Source organism: Salmo trutta, chromosome 17 (genome assembly GCF_901001165.1).
Source record: "Salmo trutta chromosome 17, fSalTru1.1, whole genome shotgun sequence".
NCBI lineage: Eukaryota > Metazoa > Chordata > Actinopteri > Salmoniformes > Salmonidae > Salmo > Salmo trutta.
The window spans coordinates 25,885,027-25,903,830 of NC_042973.1; the positions used below are offsets into that span (position 1 = coordinate 25,885,027).

General features: G+C 44.5%; 1 protein-coding gene across 4 annotated transcripts in view; it reads right to left on the reverse strand.

The window, feature by feature from the left end:
* The window catches only part of cbfb (core-binding factor subunit beta), a 31,326-nt gene extending 13,774 nt beyond the window's left edge, over positions 1–17,552 (reverse strand). For 3 of the 4 annotated variants that reach the window (XM_029696311.1, XM_029696315.1, XM_029696314.1), the window contains exons 1-4: positions 17,314–17,552; positions 17,105–17,202; positions 16,438–16,524; positions 14,703–14,819 (exon numbers count right to left, since the gene is read on the reverse strand). In XM_029696311.1, the coding sequence (XP_029552171.1) occupies positions 14,703–14,819; positions 16,438–16,524; positions 17,105–17,182 (282 nt within the window). In that variant the 5' untranslated portion in view covers positions 17,183–17,202; positions 17,314–17,552. The remainder of the gene's footprint in view (positions 1–14,702; positions 14,820–16,437; positions 16,525–17,104; positions 17,203–17,313) is intronic. The other variant, XM_029696313.1, reaches the window with a different exon arrangement.
* Between the last annotated feature and the right edge of the window lie 1,252 nt (positions 17,553–18,804).

An 18,804-nucleotide genomic window follows, 5' to 3' on the forward strand; every position in this document is an offset into this window, starting at 1 on the left:
GATGCTACTATGGAGTCTGACGGACCCAGCTAACCCAGACACACTAAACACCTTCTCCAAGAGTCCTAAACCATGACATGAGGACAAAGATGGGAACACAAACACACAACCACTGGTCGGGCCCACAGGCTCTGGCCTGAGAGGTCCACTGTTCACACATCCACACAGGAAATGAGATGAAACCACCACAGCCATGATTTGTGAGACAGACCCAACTGTGGACCAAGTACCTCCATAAAGATGGCCGAAAACACTGGGTGGAAGGGAGCATCCCTGACCTCTAAAACACAAAAGATTATATGTAAGACCAGGAATTGCATTTTAGTTACACTGTTAAAAAAAAGTATTATTATTATTTGTGTACTTGCTTGACATTTTACTGCATTGTTAGGAGCTAAGTAACATAAGCATTTCACTGCACCCACTACAACATCTGCTAAACTGTGTATGCGACCAATAAACTTCGATTTCAACTTTGACTCTACAGAAATGCCATAGATGGAGCCACAGGGAGGGAGGACACAGGATACTAGTGTAAAGTCCCAAAGTTAAGTTTGGATTTGATCAACATTCTGCTGTGGTCGAAGCAACAGTATATCATATTAGAAAAGCACACAATGAGTGGGACTGTATACTGCTCTGTGGTCAGTGTGGTGTCCCTGCCCTGACCAGCCCTGGGAGACCCTGACCCCATCCCAGGTCAGCGCCACTCCGACTGGGCAACTCCTCCCCTCCCTCCCCTCTACAGCCCAATCACAAGTGGCCTGAGGCTGAGCCATCCCATCCCAACCACCCTCAGTCTCTCTGTGAGACTATGTGCTTATAAAAGCAGTTGCACAACAATCATGCTCTTAGGGAACGCCTTTGATATTGAAAGCAACAGATGCAGGAATGTAGGGACTGGAGATCAATCACTCAATATCACACAGTAGGACAGTGTGACTGGAGGGGAAAAAATCCCATATTTCTGAGGCCTTGTTTTGAATTTGTCAATAACAATCATGTTGGATGACAACAGGACGCTGGTATACTCAGAGGAGAGTGGAGGAGAAGTTGTCTCTTTCAGGCCGTGCCTACGGTGTGTTGGCAGAGCCTTGGCACAGTGGCTGGCAGTGAGCGTGACGCAGCCAGGCACGTTGGCACAGGGCTCCTCATTTAGACACGTGCCAAAAGCTCGTCAGCAGATCTGGATGCTCTCGGGGTAGAAGGAAAACAGAGAGAGCTTGAGAGAAAGGAGGAGAGCAGGGCTGCTGTCCCAGCCACAGGGGGCAGAGGGCAGAGAGCCCGCACACAGAGGACCATTGTCCTCACACACCTCGTGGGTGTTAATATGTGTGAATGTGTCTGTCTGTCTGTCTGTGTGTGTGTGAACACATGTGTGAACGCTAACAACCAACTGATATAACACAGTACTAATTATGATATTAGCAGAAGGAATGCTACATCAATGAGTGTCTGGGACGTGTGTGGGTGTGTGAGTGTATTATTCACACAGTGAACATGAGTGTGTGGGAGTGACTCAGATCCCACTCAGGGCTTGAGCTCTCTCTCTCTCTCTCTCTCTCTCTCTCTCTCTTTATGTCTCTATCCGGCTCTCTCTTTCTCTCTCCCTCTGACTATCCCTCTTTCTCTCTCTGTGTCTCAGTGTAAGTATGAGGTGGTTCCCCCTGTGGTAAGTGTGTATTTCCAGGCAGTCACCATGCTGTTTCATGGCTGTTCTGATTCTAGCCTCATGGCGCGACACCCTCTGACCCCCATCCACCCATGAGCCTCCACCACAACCCCACAATACTGTGCTTTGGGCAGCAGGGCTACATCTGGGCTCTGAGTCTTCAGGTTCCGATCCACAATCACACATAGACAGATGCCCCTGTTCCCTTCACTCTCTCCTCTCCTTTTGCCTCCAGGTCTGTGGAGCCATGCCAGCTGCCTCCCCTGCACCCCTCTCCCCCCTTCCCCCTCACCTTGCCCCCTTGCTGGGCTGTGACAGCTGCCTCTCTGACCCCCTGGTGACTCAGCCACCCCCACTGGGCAAGACAGCAACCGGCAGGAAGTGACAAACACACTGGGGCCCAGTTCTGGTACCCTGCCACCTGCCCCTTGGCACCACCACCTCCTCACCACATACTGTAAACTCCCACCCACACAGCCAGCCTTAATTAATGAGCAAAACAGGAAAGTCACAAACCACTATATGAACTTAAACTCTCACTGATGCAAGGTCTTAAATAGGTAGAAGCGCCCACACACTAATACTGCCGATGGTAACTAGAATAGAAAACCCTATATGTATATAGGCTGTAATGCCATACTATACAGTGTGAGTGACATCACCTCTGCCCCTGTGATAACTGGTGTGTGAATGTGTACAGTGTAAGAGTTTGTGAGTAAGGCCCCTCCAGGCCCAAGCCGTCAGCCTGCCCCTACAGACGAGGAACCAGAGGGGCCGGCTGGGGACTCCTGGCGTGAGAGGGAGGGACCCTACTAGACTGTGCTGACTGACACTCATTGTCTAGAACAACAGATCTACAGCTGCTTCTCAACCTGGCTACCCAACCCCCAGCCTCTTTCTACACCTCTCCCTCCATCCCTCTATTCCAGTATCTTTATCTGTTCCCTTCCGTCTGCTCAGCTAGATATGGAGAAGCAGGAAGTTTCTGGGAGTTGAGTCAGCACAATTCCCCTACGGGAGCAGTGTGTGCAATCCTGCAATCCTAGTCAGGGCTGAGCTGTTTTTCCAGTATATCCACATCTATGAGCACACACACATGCTTGAGATCGCACACACACTAACAAACACACAGAACAGGTGTGACCAGGTGTAGGTGAGACATACATAGAGAAAGCAGGTTGAGCTAGAGAACGCTTCTCTCTGTAATCAGAGGGCGGCTGAAGTTTAACATTTACCCTATTGTTTCAGGCACATATACCCACCCACACCCACACATATACCCACCCACACCCACACATATACCCACCCACACCCACACATATACCCAACCACACCCACACATATACCCAACCACACCCACACATATACCCACCCACACCCACACATACCCACCCACACCCACACATATACCCTACCACACAAATGCTCAGACACAGACACACACTCAGAGACAAGTCTCTGTTCCTCCATCCACACCACCTGCCACAGAGACGGCTGTACTAGACTTGTTGTGCCCCGTGCGCTCACCCATTCTCCTGCCCCTTGTCCCTCCAAGCCCTATAATTACCCCTAACCACCGAGTCACGACACCCCGGTTATAGCCCCCTAACTGACCCCCCCAAACCCAGTTATAGCCCCCTAACCGACCCCACCCCAAAACCCAGTTATAGCCCCTAACTGCCCTGCATTCACCTGACACCATGCCAGCGCAGAACTCACAAACATACAACAAAGATAGACGGACGGACGGACGGACGGACGGACGGACGGACGGACGGACGGACGGACGGACGGACGGACGGACGGACGGACGGACGGACGGACAGACAGACAGACAGACAGACAGACAGACAGACAGACAGACAGACAGACAGACAGACAGACAGACAGACAGACAGACAGACAGACAGACAGACAGACAGACAGACAGACAGACAGACAGACAGACAGACAGACAGACAGACTATTCCTCTGATATATGTTCCTAATCAGAGTATAACTGGGCCTGCTAAACCAGATTATGTTATGCAATAACACTGACTCATTCAGTAAGGCTTCCTCTATTAGGGCATTTTCCCAATGTGATTGTAAAAGTAATACAAATGTCTCTGATTGCTTCTAGCTTGCCAATCCAACCAGTGATATAGCTCTACTTTATCGTTTATATTTAAAAAAGCGATCAAATGTAATAAAGACCAACCCAGTCTTAATGATAACAAACACTTGGTCTGTGTCACTTTGTCAGTCAGATTATAAATCAGATTGGTTGTGATGCCACTTGATGGAAATATATATGTTTTTCTTCTACCATTTCTACTTTTATTGGGAATAAGGAATAGGGTAGTTGGGGACACCATGTACACTATGTAAAATCATTTCTCACATGAACACCATACAAAGGATATCCATTTCTCTGTTTTTACAGATGGCTGTTTAACTTAAGTAAATATCATGCAAAGGCAAATCCAGCATTTGGATGAAGTTTCTAACCACAGGAGAATGGGAGAGCAGGGACATACTGCAGGGGCTGCTGGGACATACTGCAGAGGCTGCAGGGGAGAAATGGCTGAGTCTACAAAACCCCAGAGGACTCTGAGAAGTCACAGACACTAATATAAACATATATTTTGAATATGGAATTGTTATAATCTAAAAGTAATCAATTAACTACATTTATAACAATAAATGAACAAATTAATAATATACTAGTTAAAAATACACAAGAAGAATATTATCATTTCAAAAGAAAGCGATGGCTCGGTTTTCATGGGAAGAGGTGAGGACAGACAAAATAAAGAGTCGGCAGGCTTGCCAAGAGCATCTTAAGGGACTTGAATTCTCAGGCACTCTAGCTATACTTGGACCCAAGTCCAGTTTCACATCTGCCATTTTCCCTCTCTGTACAGGAAATACTGTGTTGTAGGGGGGCCCTTGGCCCCTCCCACTGAGGCACCCATCACAGTCAGGTTGGAGGCAGAGAGACGGCCCTCCGGGCCAGGTGACCACCCTTGTCCCCCCCTGCGGCCGGGAGAGAACAGTTCCTGGAATAGTGACCAAGAATGGAGTCGGCACATACACGCTGTATTTCTCACCTGTGTCCTGACAGTCCTGGAGAATCAAATCCCCAAGCAGGATGCTTCCCTCTCCTCCCTCCTAGACAACACTGTCTGACTGCTCCTAGGGAGGGCGGGGAGTCTCAGACTTACTTCAGTACAAACACACTCATCTGGGTTATCCATCCATTACATTTACAGAAGAACAATTTAGTGTAATTCATATTTAATCCCTTCATGAAATGGTGAATAAGTGATCTGCTCAGATGCAATATCACCATCCTGTTAGGTGATTTACAACAAGTCCCCATGTTCCAAACTCCCATGAATCAGAATCATTTATAACAATCAGAATCATTTACAACAAGTCCCCATGTTCCAAACTCCCATGAATCAGAATCATTTATAACAATCAGAATCATTTACAACAAGTCCCCATGTTCCAAACTCCCATGAATCAGAATAATTTACAACAATCAGAATCATTTACAACAAGTCCCCATGTTCCAAACTCCCATGAATCAGAATCATTTATAACAATCAGAATCATTTACAACAAGTCCCCATGTTCCAAACTCCCATGAATCAGAATAATTTACAACAATCAGAATCATTTACAACAAGTCCCCATGTTCCAAACTCCCATGAATCAGAATCAGTTGAGGAATTCCACAGCATCATGGAATGTTTATTACTCTGGAGGGCAAGGTGAAGGGAAAACAAATTAATTCAAAGGTTTTAATTGGCAGGAGGCGAGAGAGAAGGAGAGGATGGGGTGAGAGTGGTCAACTGAAACACCTCCATCTGCAATGTCATCACTTCTGGTGGAAAAGAGTGATGTCTGCATAAAGAAAACAAACAAAATCAAGAAGTCTAGTAACTCGCGCTATTAGCTAACCCTCAGACTTAGAGATAGATGTTTGAAGACTTTATGGGGTCTGTATGGACCGATGATGCCTCCAACAGCTTGCTGCTTAATGGGACGAGAGGCTGTTTGTTGCACATTAACAGCCCTCAGTTTTTATCAGTCTCACATTGTTAATAAAATATGAGCTAATTTAGAAGCGTTGAAAAAAACTACTTCCTGGTGCAGAAAGACTCTTCCTCCAGTTATGAGTGAACACACTCTCTCATTTCATTGTGAAATTAACACTGCTACTGAAGGTAGCGGAGCCGTAAATGATAGTTAAATGTCATATTTATCCTTAGAAAGTAGTATTTGTAATTTTGTATTATTATTATTATTATTATATATTTTTTTAACCTTTATATAACTAGGAAAGTCAGTTGAGAACAAATTCTTATTTACAATGATGCCCTACCCCGGCAAAGCCCTAACCCGGACGACACTGGGCCAATTGTACACCGCACTATGGGACTCCCAATCACGGCTGGTTGTGATACAGCCTGGAATCAAACCAGGTCTGTAGTGACGCTTCTAGCACTGAGATACAGTGCCTTAGACCGCTGCGCCACTCGGGAGCCCAACCAGAGCTCCACTGTTTCATTTGACTGTAAGATTAACATTTTCAGGAAGCCATGTGACATTCAGTATATTTGTACCCCACAATAAAGCGTGGGAGTGGTCATTGATCTGAGGCCTGGGATAAAGGAAGTGGAAATTTGAGCTGGGAGCTATAATGAAAACCCTATGGCAAAAATAGAGGCAGGAGTATGATTGACTAGTGCTGGGAAAAACAAAGCTTCTCTTTCCCCAGCAGAGACAGTTCTGTCCCAACAGACAGTCAAAAGAGGAGCATTTCTGTAAAAAAAAACATTCAACAAAAGGACATGGCATAGCCAAGGACACAAAGAACCCCTCTTTTTAACAAACATCAAACAATCAACATCAGATGAGAGGAACACGAGGAGGGCTCAGTGAACAATGGGCATGACAGAGCAGCAGGAATCAATTAGTGGGCTCACTTTGATGATGTCATTGACAAGTCATCTGCCAGTGGAGCGGCTTCCGTTTGAGGGAGATGGAAACAACAGCCCCCACCGCAAAACGAGCCGGACCACTGCGCTCCTCACAGAAATGCTCGTCCATCATCCTCCCTCCACCCTCGCCTTCGCCCAGTCGCCTCTCTCCTCATCAGAGTCAGGAGTGAGGGCTGATGCCTCCCTACCCTCCCCCATCATACACACATTACTACCAGGTCCACTTCAGCTAGACTTGAGTATAAACTACATTAACTAAATATGGAGTAACTATAGTAGCTTTATGACTTTAAGTTCATAAACTTTAAACTTAGCAACCAACTAATGTGCATTTGTGTGGCTCCGTGAGATAATTCAGAGCCGCTCCCAAACACCACACCCTGCTTCATGTTGGGGCTGAAGATGGGAGAGATTAATCTGCTCCTCATTTTCCCCCTTCAATAACCACCACCACCAGCAGCAGTGAGCTGTTCCCCCTCTCTGGCTCTGTAACAGGGTTAACTGTCAAGCTGTTCCCCCTCTCTGGCTCTGTAACAGGGTTAACTGTCAAGCTGTTCCCCCTCTCTGTCTCTGTAACAGGGTTAACTGTCAAGCTGTCCCCCCTCTCTGGCTCTGTAACAGGGTTAACTGTCAAGCTGTTCCCCCTCTCTGGCTCTGTAACAGGGTTAACTGTCAAGCTGTTCCCCCTCTCTGGCTCTGTAACAGGGTTAACTGTCAAGCTGTTCCCCCTCTCTGGCTCTGTAACAGGGTTAACTGTCAAGCTGTCCCCATCTCTGGCTCTGTAACAGGGTTAACTGTCAAGCTGTTCCCCCCTCTCTGGCTCTGTAACAGGGTTAACTGTCAAGCTGTTCCCCCTCTCTGGCTCTGTAACAGGGTTAACTGTCAAGCTGTTCCCCCTCTCTGGCTTTGTAACAGGGTTAACTGTCAAGCTGTCCCCCTCTCTGGCTCTGTAACAGGGTTAACTGTCAAGCTGTTCCCCCTCTCTGGCTCTGTAACAGGGTTAACTGTCAAGCTGTTCCCCCTCTCTGGCTCTGTAACAGGGTTAACTGTTAAGCTGTTCCCTCCCTCTCTGGCTCTGTAACAGGGTTAACTGTCAAGCTGTTCCCCCTCTCTGGCTCTGTAACAGGGTTAACTGTCAAGCTGTTCCCCCTCTCTGGCTCTGTAGCAGGGTTAACTGTCAAGCTGTTCCCCCTCTCTGGCTCTGTAACAGGGTTAACTGTTAAGCTGTTCCCTCCCTCTCTGGCTCTGTAACAGGGTTAACTGTCAAGCTGTTCCCCCTCTCTGGCTCTGTAACAGGGTTAACTGTCAAGCTGTCCCCCCTCTCTGGCTCTGTAACAGGGTTAACTGTCAAGCTGTTCCCCCTCTCTGGCTCTGTAACAGGGTTAACTGTCAAGCTGTCGCTCCCTCTCTGGCTCTGTAACAGGGTTAACTGTCAAGCTGTTCCCCCTCTCTGGCTCTGTAACAGGGTTAACTGTCAAGCTGTTCCCCCTCTCTGGCTCTGTAACAGGGTTAACTGTCAAGCTGTTCCCCCTCTCTGGCTCTGTAAAAGGGTTAACTGTCAAGCTGTTCCCCCCTCTGTGGCTCTGTAACAGGGTTAACTGTTAAGCTGTTCCCTCCCTCTCTGGCTCTGTAACAGGGTTAACTGTCAAGCTGTTCCCCCTCTCTGGCTCTGTAACAGGGTTAACTGTCAAGCTGTTCCCCCTCTCTGGCTCTGTAACAGGGTTAACTGTCAAGCTGTTCCCCCCTCTCTGGCTCTGTAACAGGGTTAACTGTCAAGCTGTTCCCCCTCTCTGGCACTGTAACAGGGTTAACTGTCAAGCTGTTCCCCCTCTCTGGCTCTGTAACAGGGTTAACTGTCAAGCTGTCCCCCCCTCTCTGGCTCTGTAACAGGGTTAGCTGTCAAGCTGTTCCCCCCTCTCTGGCTCTGTAACAGGGTTAACTGTCAAGCTGTTCCCCCCTCTCTGGCTCTGTAACAGGGTTAACTGTCAAGCAATGCAGCTTAAGACCATGTTTTGTGGCACATGACCCGTCATTCATTTGGAGATTGGCTCCGTAAGTGCAGTGCTATGGCAGACAAACACATACATATGCACACACACACAATACACAGACACAAAAACACACCGTCTGGTCTTGGGAACAAGCTTTAACACAAAACTATTAAAACTCCAATTCCTGTGGTGACGCCTCTGACTGAAGTCCCTTTCACAATGGATTAATTTACTGTGAATCTTCCCTGTGCTATCTGCCCCAAGCGAAATGTCTTACATCCAGAGACACGCTGAAGATTTATAGTCTGCTGCCTCTGAGGCCCTGCCTTGGTATGGCTCCACGTTAAGGGACTGCTCTCTCTCTCTCTCTCTCTCTCAGTTCTGGCCCCATGTCAGACAACAACACACCTACTCAATCCCCCTATGCATTACTGCTGTAATACCAACAGAAGTGACTTTCACATTTACCAGGCTGTAGCTGAACGGTTTAGGAGTCATTCTATGACTTTCTTCATGTATTTGTGCTTTTAGCTCTTAACACAATATAATAGAGTAGCAGCACACTCTGGAGGGTCTGTAACAAGAGGACTATATCAGGAGCACTCCCCCAATCAGTGGGGGCGGGGGGGCAAACCTAACCTTCTGGCATGGCCATGCAGATGGACCCAATTTCTGCTTTGCATAAAAGGAAACCACACACAAACTCTGCGGATGAACAGTGCAGAGGGGGAGAGGGAGAGAGGGGGATATGGAGAAAAGGCCAAACACCAGATCTCTTAAACCCTTACAGCTGAACTCCGCTCCAAAATCCTAAAAGTCTCCAATTTCAACAAGATTTAGTTAAAGTTGAAGAGTGTTCATATATAAGAGTAGTGGCGACCTGTATTTCAGGGCAGGAGGGACAGAACTCGGAATTGTAAGTCGGGAACTCGGGCCTCTTTCTAGAGCTATGACCTGAAGATCACTGACATCATCATGATTCGACCTTGTTTTTTTCAGAGTTCCCAGTTGTCTTGAAAGCAACATAAATGCAGAGAATGCCAGACTTTGATGACAAAGTTTGATGACAAAATTTGCCCACATAAAGACCACCGCGCCACCTTCCTGTTCAAATGAGCACAGCACAACAAGGTGAGTCCAAAAATGTCTTGTATGCTGCTGCATAAATTATGTAATCTGCCAGGGAGATATGTATAGTGTAGCTAAGAAAGTAATACTAAGTGTATGTTGTGTAGTAAGCTGTTAGTAGCCCATGTGCCTCACCCTAATAATTTGGTCCCGTTTCCCCTCCTAATTTCGCCTACTGTTCTGACTTGGTGGTGCACATGTAGCCAATAACCTGTTTAAGAGAAATGTAATCATTGAATATTGTAAGAGCTTTCATTGTCTGCTTATATGCCCCCTTTATTTATCCTATGGTTCTGACTTGGCGTACAGGGAGAACACTGTAAGAATGGCCCATGTTCTGAATTCTGTCGCTGTACGTTTCAAAAGTGCTGAACAAATAGTTATATAGACTACGTCCATCCTAGCTCGCTCATTAATGTCTTAATCGAAATTACATTCCTTTATGCCATAGTTTGTACATCGCAATTGTCAGTAGAAACCACATTTGTTTAAAACCTCTTAAGGATCTACGGGATAGGTGTCCCTATACCGGGACGGTTGTTGCTAATGTGCGGTACTGTGACTAGAATGACGTTGTTAGTAACAGCAAACTTTCCAGGACATAAACATGTCTTATATGGACAGAAAGCTTAAATTATTGTTAATCTAACTGCACTGTCCAATTTACAGTAGCTATTACAGTGAAAAAAATACCATGCTACTGTTTGAGGAGAGTGCACAACAACAAAAAACTTGTATCACGGCAACTGGTTTGATACATTCACCTCTGAAGGTAAATAATGTACTTACATTCAGTAATCTTGCTCTGATTTGTCATTCTGAGGGTTCCAGAGATTAAATGTTGCATTGTTTTGTTTGATAAAATCCATTTTTATATTCAAATGTAGGAACTGGGTTCCTTCATTTGGGTATGTTATTTTAGATGAAAATTGAAAAAAGGGTCCGATCCTTAAGAGGATCAACCATATCAGCCATGTTTTTTTTAAAGACAGTAAATGAGGCTGAATGAACTGTTCCGCTGCCAGACAAGGCTCACTGATAGGTGGTAAGGTGTTGGGACTGCTGTTGGGACACCTGCTTTTGGGACAGCTTTATGTAGCCTTCTAACAGTTTGTGGGCACCGTTTGTCACCGTTATTGTGCAATTAATGTATTGTTTAGTGTTGTGTTGTGTTGGCGCTTTGCAGGCATGCATACCCCAATTTTAGTTTTTGTTTACACCACCAGGATGTACGTGCTAAAATCGCCACTGTATAAGAGTCTGTATTGCCTTCTCTCTCTGTTACAGTAAAAACCCTATTACATCAAATGGGCAGGACTTCAGTCCAGGTACTCACTGTACTCTGTGTAGAGGTTCTTGACAAATATATTCTTCAGTCCCATGGTGAGTCATCAGTATCCATGGAGTTCCATTACAACAAAGCACCAATGGAGGATCTTCATCAGAGACCCACTACCTCTCTGAGCTCTTGTCTGAGCTAAGCTAACTTCACTTGGAGCAGATTAATAATTTACTGAGACACAATGAATCATCCCCCTCCCCCTGTCTGCTACTGTAGCAGTGCAAACGCTCTGCACCTCTGCTGCCTGTCACACTAAGAAGACCTGATTTAAGGACTCTACTCCACTGGCCTTCTCTCAATGTTCCTGTGGCAGTTATACAACTTCCTGTTCTGCTCTGTGAATTTTGAACAGTATGCTGCTGTGTATTCATTTCTGTCTGATGATTCTCTAAAGGCACTGTTAGCTATCATTTGTCCCTCCAATCTAATGAATTTAAGTTTGGACTTGTATGGCCATGACTCAGAGTCAGAGTCCATGGCCATTAGGGCAGTGTGGATGATTCATGGGACTGACCAGTGACCCAGTACGAGGCAGTCCACTACCGGGAGCCCCTGGCTGGGACAGGGTTAACTGCTCCTCCCCGGTCCCTGCTAGCTACCGCTAAAATTAACCTCCCACACAGCTGGTTCCCATTAGCCTGTAGTGACACTCGGAGCCTGTACTTAAGCTCTACTGCGGGGGCTCCAGTGGAGCAGGGCTCACCGCCCCACTCAGATAATACTACTGTCCCCCGCCAGCGGCCAAGTTTAAACTGGCCCCGTTCCGCTGGCACCGCCTGTGTTTTCAAATGAGGAGGGAGGAGGAGAACGAGGGGGTGTGGGGGAAGGATGGAGGAACGCAATGGTTTATTCACTCGCGCACGAGAAAGAAATGAGAGAGAGAGAGAGAGACCTAAAAAGCTAGTGAGAGAGACCAGAAGAGAGAGATCGAGACCTAAAGAGAGAGTGAAAGTGAGAGAGTGAAAGAGAGAGAGAAAAAGAGAGTCAGAGAGACAAGAAGAGAGAGAGAGAGAGTGTGTGTGAGAGAGGGAGAGGGTCCCAGAGAAAGGAGACAGACAGAGACAGAGAGTCCCTGGGCTCACACTGAGCTGGGGTTGGTTCTGACTCCATCAATCAAAAACGGCAAGACCCATAAAATCACTCACTTTTCATGGAAAGATTATTATAACTGTTCCCTATTCATCTGTTACTCTGGACTGGCGTTGGGTGGCGGTGAGGAGAGAGCTGTATGCTATATGCTCTTTATGGACCTCACACTTCAACTGGGCATAGGGGGATCAGGCCATAGTGAGACATGGCTGATGTATCTATAGGCTACACCTGGACAGTTCCCTCATGAAAACAGCTTGGCCAGGATGCTTTGCCAAATCATACAGTGCAGATTCCACTAGCTAAAGGACTTAGCTTCAATATTTTGCCTACAATTTTCTATTTTATTTTACACTTTTTACAATTGATTCAATTCATAGAGCAACAGACGCAGGCCTGTTGACCTGGTATATTTCAGTAAAATTTCACATTTCCTCTTCCGACCCCACGGCACACACTTTCACTTTCACTGCAGACATTCTTTGGGGTTTTCATTCAGTCTATTAACGTCTCCTAGCCAGGCAGTGTGAGATGTGTTTGTGTAAAAGGTTAACAATCAGAGTAATTAAGAGCAGAGGTTGCAGCATGCGCAACATCTCCAGCCTGACACCACTGGTCTGCAGGGAGTTAGAGAGAGGGAGAGAGAGAGGGAGAGAGAGAGGGAGAGAGAGAGGGAGAGAGAGAGGGAGGGATGGGGGAGCCCAGAGAAAAATCATACGTTCTCCAAATAAGTTCCACCTCAGTTCCTAAAGATAAGTACTAATGTCAACGAGCAGAGCAGTAGCACCTGTCTAGGGATTTACTACCTAAATGAAGAAGCCTGATGACTACACTGCATTGTGGGTCGAGAAAAAGACCAACCTAATAATTGAGCCCTGTTCTCCAATGTTGCAACATGAGAATACGACGCGTGTTGTATGCTGATAGTTCACTGGATACTGAAATGTTGATGGAGGTACAAAGGATCAGCCATGTGCTGTTGGGGGTAAGTGTGTGTGTGTGTGTGTGTGTGCGTGCATGTGTGTGTACGGTGACAGTGCTGGTATGACTGGGAGCTCCGTGGGGTTTATGTTGGATGCTGAGGGGCAGAGGGACGGAGGGCCCAGGGCTCATTAAAGCTGCATGGCCCTGAGCCTGCTAGAGGTGACAAGGGATAGGATTACTATCAGGCCCTGCCCCGGACACCCAGCGCCTCATCTGTAAAATGCCCGGCATGCCTGACAACTCCACGTCACGCCTTTTTAAATAATTAACGGGCAAAGATTAGTCCGTCAGCCTTGGGCCGAAAGGTCCATCGATTTCCCAAGGATGCATTTTTAATGAGCACATTTCAGCGAGGCACTGTCCGTGAACAGGGGCCTCTGGCACACCATACGTACGGCAACAACTACGAGGTCTCCAGGGGACCAAATGAATACACAAACAAAACATTAACAAAAAATACATTCCTTCTAAACTCTGCAACATTACTGTGTGAAAACAAAGGTGTCAAGGGGGAATTCAAGTTTTAAGAGTCCATATCTAAACTTTTGGTAAATTATTTTTACCTAAAATGTTATCGCTTTAGGTCATCTTTATACAATGACTAGTAAAATGTTCAGGGCTAAAAGATTGAGCATTTCCATAGTTTTATTGAGCTCTCTCTGGGAAATGGAAGGGATGTAACCAGACAGGGGTGTTTAATGGTTCAGATAATCAATTTATGACCCACTTTATTCGGTTCTTTAGTAACACTGACAGAGTTGGCAGGACCTGGAGGCAGTCCCATGGGCTCTCAGGTGTCATGGCTCTATCACCTTAACACGCCTGTAGTAGTATCTGAATCACTGGAGCAGCAAGGCTTTACTATATAATTACTTTAAATATATTGTTCTATACCATTACTATAGGATTGTATTTCTATGGTTGGAACAGTGTCACCATCTTCCATCCCTATGGCTTTGAAAGAAACCACATACTGTAGTCGTGTATTCATTGAGTTGGTAGAATGTGTTGGAATTACAGTGAGAAAAATGGGCAGGTTAAAAAAAGAAACAAAAGTAGGAACAGTGAAATATTGAATTGAGGAGAAAGGTGGGTTTTTTTGTGGACGGCAGGGCAGTGTGATGTTTAGCGTGCTCCATGTGAAGCAATAACATCATACAGAAAGCCTAGGGTTTATCCCAAACAGAGAACATATCACTCTGAATCAACAGCCTGGATTCAATCAAACTGTCGTGAGATTCAACCTCAATTTTGAGTGAAAAATGCTAGGAATACCTCAATGCCCATACCAAGCTGTTTACAGATCATTATTGTGTGGTTACATGAGTTTACAGAAATGCCAGGGAAATAAAAAGAGTGTCATGGATGAGTACGTCAGAGACAAATCGTTAAGAGGTTAACCTAAATCACCTCTCAGGAGAGATGAACAGATGAGATTAGAGAGAGGAGAAAAGAGAAGAGAGAATAAGAGAGAAAAGAGAAGAGAGAGATGTCAGGATTACCTTTCCCGTCTCCCGATCAAAGTCCACATACTCTCGTGTGGGCGTCTGCCTCTGCTCCCCGTGCAAGTTGGCTGGGAAGAACTGCAGCGAGAGGTTGGTGCCCGTCGCCACAAAAGCCTTTTAGAGGGAAATCAATACAAACAGGATCAGAACGCTGGGCCCGAGCATAAATTATGCAGCCCGTCATTTCTTTTTCACATCAGAGAGACGAGAGCCTGGAGCCAGGGCCAGCACTCCCAACACTCAGGAAAAAAGGGAAAAAACACAAGAGTCATCATTTTCTCTATTTGAAGTATAGAGTTACGCACATCTGATTCTATTTTACCAACACAATGTTGGAATACTGGGCTATAGTGAACTGACTTTAGGAAAGACAGAGAGACTGAAGGAGAGGGAGATGGAGTGAGTGAGAGATAGTAGGAATACAGTAAGACAGGAAAAGAACATCGATAATAGTTTAAAAGCAGACCCTGCACAGACACTAATGACAAATGGCCTATGATTCATTTTGATTTCATTTATTAAATTAGGCTTTTTACATTACTTGGCTTTCCAAAGATTCCAGGCTCCCTGTGCTTGGTTGATGTCATGGAATTTACCGGCACATAGACAAAGATTTAAAACAACTGAGCTTCAAATATGGACACAATGTTTTCTATTGTTTTCATAGCATTACTTCAAACATAATATAGGAATAAAACAACACAGGCAGAATGCACACAACATATACTAACAAAATACAGTGTCATTACCATGTAATTACTAAGGCTATAGGAACATAGCACATGTTCATAATAAAAGTAATACAAGTATTGTGTATTCCTATTCTGCCTTATTGAATTAACAAAGTCCTTTGCATTTATTTAATTTACAAAAATTTGAGGTATGGTGATGATAATTTCTAATGTCTTTCTCAGTCAGAATAATTGCATTTTCAAATAGACACACTCGTGTGAATGGTAGGGTTAGGACAGACAGTGACAGTGACATATCAAACAATTGCCATAATGCTTAAAAATACTTCAATCACAGAAAATAACTAATTACAAGAAGGCCTAGTCACAATGTTATTATTGTGAATATCTTTTCGAATCTGTTTGTCTGAAAATGGAATTGAATTTGGATACACTACCTTGTCACTTTATTATTTCATGCCATAAAGAAAATCCTTGATTTGAATAACTTTACCAAAAATATGAAAAAATCAGACTCAACTAGAGTGTAATTTTAGGCTACTCTAAGAATAAGTGTTAGGCCTACATAAAATGAATACTATATATTACTTTATTACAGCACATACAGTAGACAACGTGAAAATATTACGACTGAAAAAAGGAGTGAGAAGAGGGACCGTTTTAAGTAGCCTTGGGCAGGCCCGCCAGCCCAGCTCTGTCCTGACTTCCCTCATTGTCAAAGGGCCATGTCGGGTTGAGACAGAGGCAGACCTTAATAGCCTTGTCTGTAGGACACCTGATACACAGGCTTCTGGCATTTCTGGACAGTGAACTAATCATATTATAGTATAATGTCATTTTAGTGGAATTCATGTTAAGATTATGTTTTTGTGTTTTGTCAGAGAATAAAGGAGGAAGTAATGTTTGGCTGATGTAAAATGTCTAGTTCCGGGTGTCTGTTTACGCAAAATATTGACATAAACTCAAGGTTAGTGTAATGATGTCTGATTATAGTGTTATTATCTCAAGAGTTGTATGCTGAACAGAAATGGTTTACTCACTATTTCTGAACGACCGTCCCGACAAGCGGTGTGAAACCTGGCTTGCCTCTCCTCATGCGGTCTGTCTCGGAACCCTGTGTATTTTATCTGAAAATATGAAGGATCAAATGCATCAATAAAGTTCATCTCAGAGAAAAAAAACACATGGCCTAATTAAAAATAACAAACTTTACTGTGAATGTCATTGATCATGGTTCACTTTCAAGATTTTGAATTTGAGACACCTTTCTTTTTATTAAGTCTTTAAATCCCGAGGCATCAAAGAAAATTCCTTTAAATTCATCTCCATTTAGTCATTTGAAATAATAAATGATGGGAAATGATTGTAAACTACATTAGCCATGAGACAGTCACCGTGAATGTCAGAGCATCGGGCTGTGAGGTGATACGCGACTCAGATGAGTTGACAGACTTACAACAAACCAAAACCATGCACAATTTCAAAACATCCCTGTCTCCTTCCTCTTTTTTGAAAAGTATATTTAGACGTTAAAATATGAAAAAACGTATCACATAAAATCAACAGTGTTTTCATATTGATATTTGGGAAACATCCCTATCTTTCAGTAAAAGCCGATAGTTGGGTCTCTCAGCGCAACATGCATTTCCACGTTATGAGCTACTTTGTTTCGCCACAAGATAAAATGTATCCAATGAATAGACTTGCCTCGCACTCCCGACTGAGTTTCCTGAAGAACTCTTCGTTTTCAAACTTGCTCCTTTGATCCGGGACCACCCGAGGCATCTTGAAGCTTTGCTGATAAACTTTTGTTAATATTAATTGTTTGTGAGAAAGAAAAACCTTTGCAATCCTGCTTTTATTCTCTTCCGTCTTTTTTGATGGGGTGTGTAGCAATGTGCTAATATAATATTTACCTTATTGTAAGCAGGGTGGTGATCTCTCCTTGCTCTGAAGTCGGACCTACTGAGCGGTCAGTCTCTGCCACTGCAATGGATTAGGCTCAATTTCGCAATTGGCTATAATTCCCTCTCACCCTGAAGCGTATGATCCCTGTCCACTGACAACAAACGCCCGCTCTCTCGACTTTATCAGTCGCGCTGCATGGTTCTGAGTTACTTCCTGGCTCCTCGGAGTCCGACTTATGACTGTACACCCAAAATACTCCCCCCATTCACAATTCTCCTCACTACTGATCCCTAGTGCGCAAGCGTGTAACTCACCAACACTTCAGAGAGCAAGCGCTTTCATGCTATGTATGCGTCCATGTCTCATGTTCCTTAGCCCAGAGACAGACAAAACAAATGACATCTCTCTTCGTAAATTGTTTGGACCACAAGCCTACATCGTGAATAACTTTTTCCATAGGCATAAGACTTTTGGAAAAAGACAAATCTTCTGAAACTGCAATTATACAAGGCTAATTTTTTGATGGGAGGCACATGAAAAGGCATATATGAGTGTAGAAAATGAGAATTGCTGGTAATTTGCTGCATGTAAAGCTTATGATTTGAAAACTCCTCTCCTTATATCAATCAAGGCCAAGGGCAGCACCCTCTTGTTGATAACCGGGACTGTTGAGACACGGTGATCTACAACCCCCCTGCACACACACACACACACAACTTTATGATCCTAAATATCATCTTTGTTTTTACTGTCCTCTTAATGATGATGATTATGATTTGTATGATCTCGTAGAACATATTGGCAAACTCAAGCCCTCCCTTAGGAATGATTGCAAGATTATGCAATGGCTACAAGGCATATAATAACTTGCTGGTGAAATTAAATGTAGCAAAACGTCATTCCAGTTACTAAACAGCACCAATCATGATTATTTTACTGTAAACAAAACAATTAACTTAGAGGAGTTTATTACTATACTTAACCACATATAGTAATTCATTAAATTTCTGTAGATTATTCTGATTAAAAGAAAGTCATAGAAAATAGATGACTAATGTTGTGAAATGTTTGGAGTATGTGTTTTTAACTAGTCTCCCTGAGGACAGAGGGAGGGGACAGGGACTGGGAGAAAAACACTGAGGGAAAGCAAGAGCAACACAATGAAGAGAGACCATGTACAGACGTCCTCGTCCTGGTCAAAGGATTTAAGTTATTACTTCACTCAATAAAGTTTTCCACTGCTTTCAATGTTGTACAACATTAATCCTCTAACGCCTCGGACACACTTGCGGTTACAATGTTTTGAAAAACAATGTTTGCTCCAAGTGTGATGATGAACTTGACCACTGACAAACAGTTTAGATGTTGTCCAGTGTGTTTGGTGTGACTTCTGCTGTGGCGTACAAATCTATAATAAGCACTATGTCCTTGAGGAGGATATGGGTTGAAAATAGACATATCTGTGGCGAAGGGCGAGTGGCCCATTCCATAATTCCAAC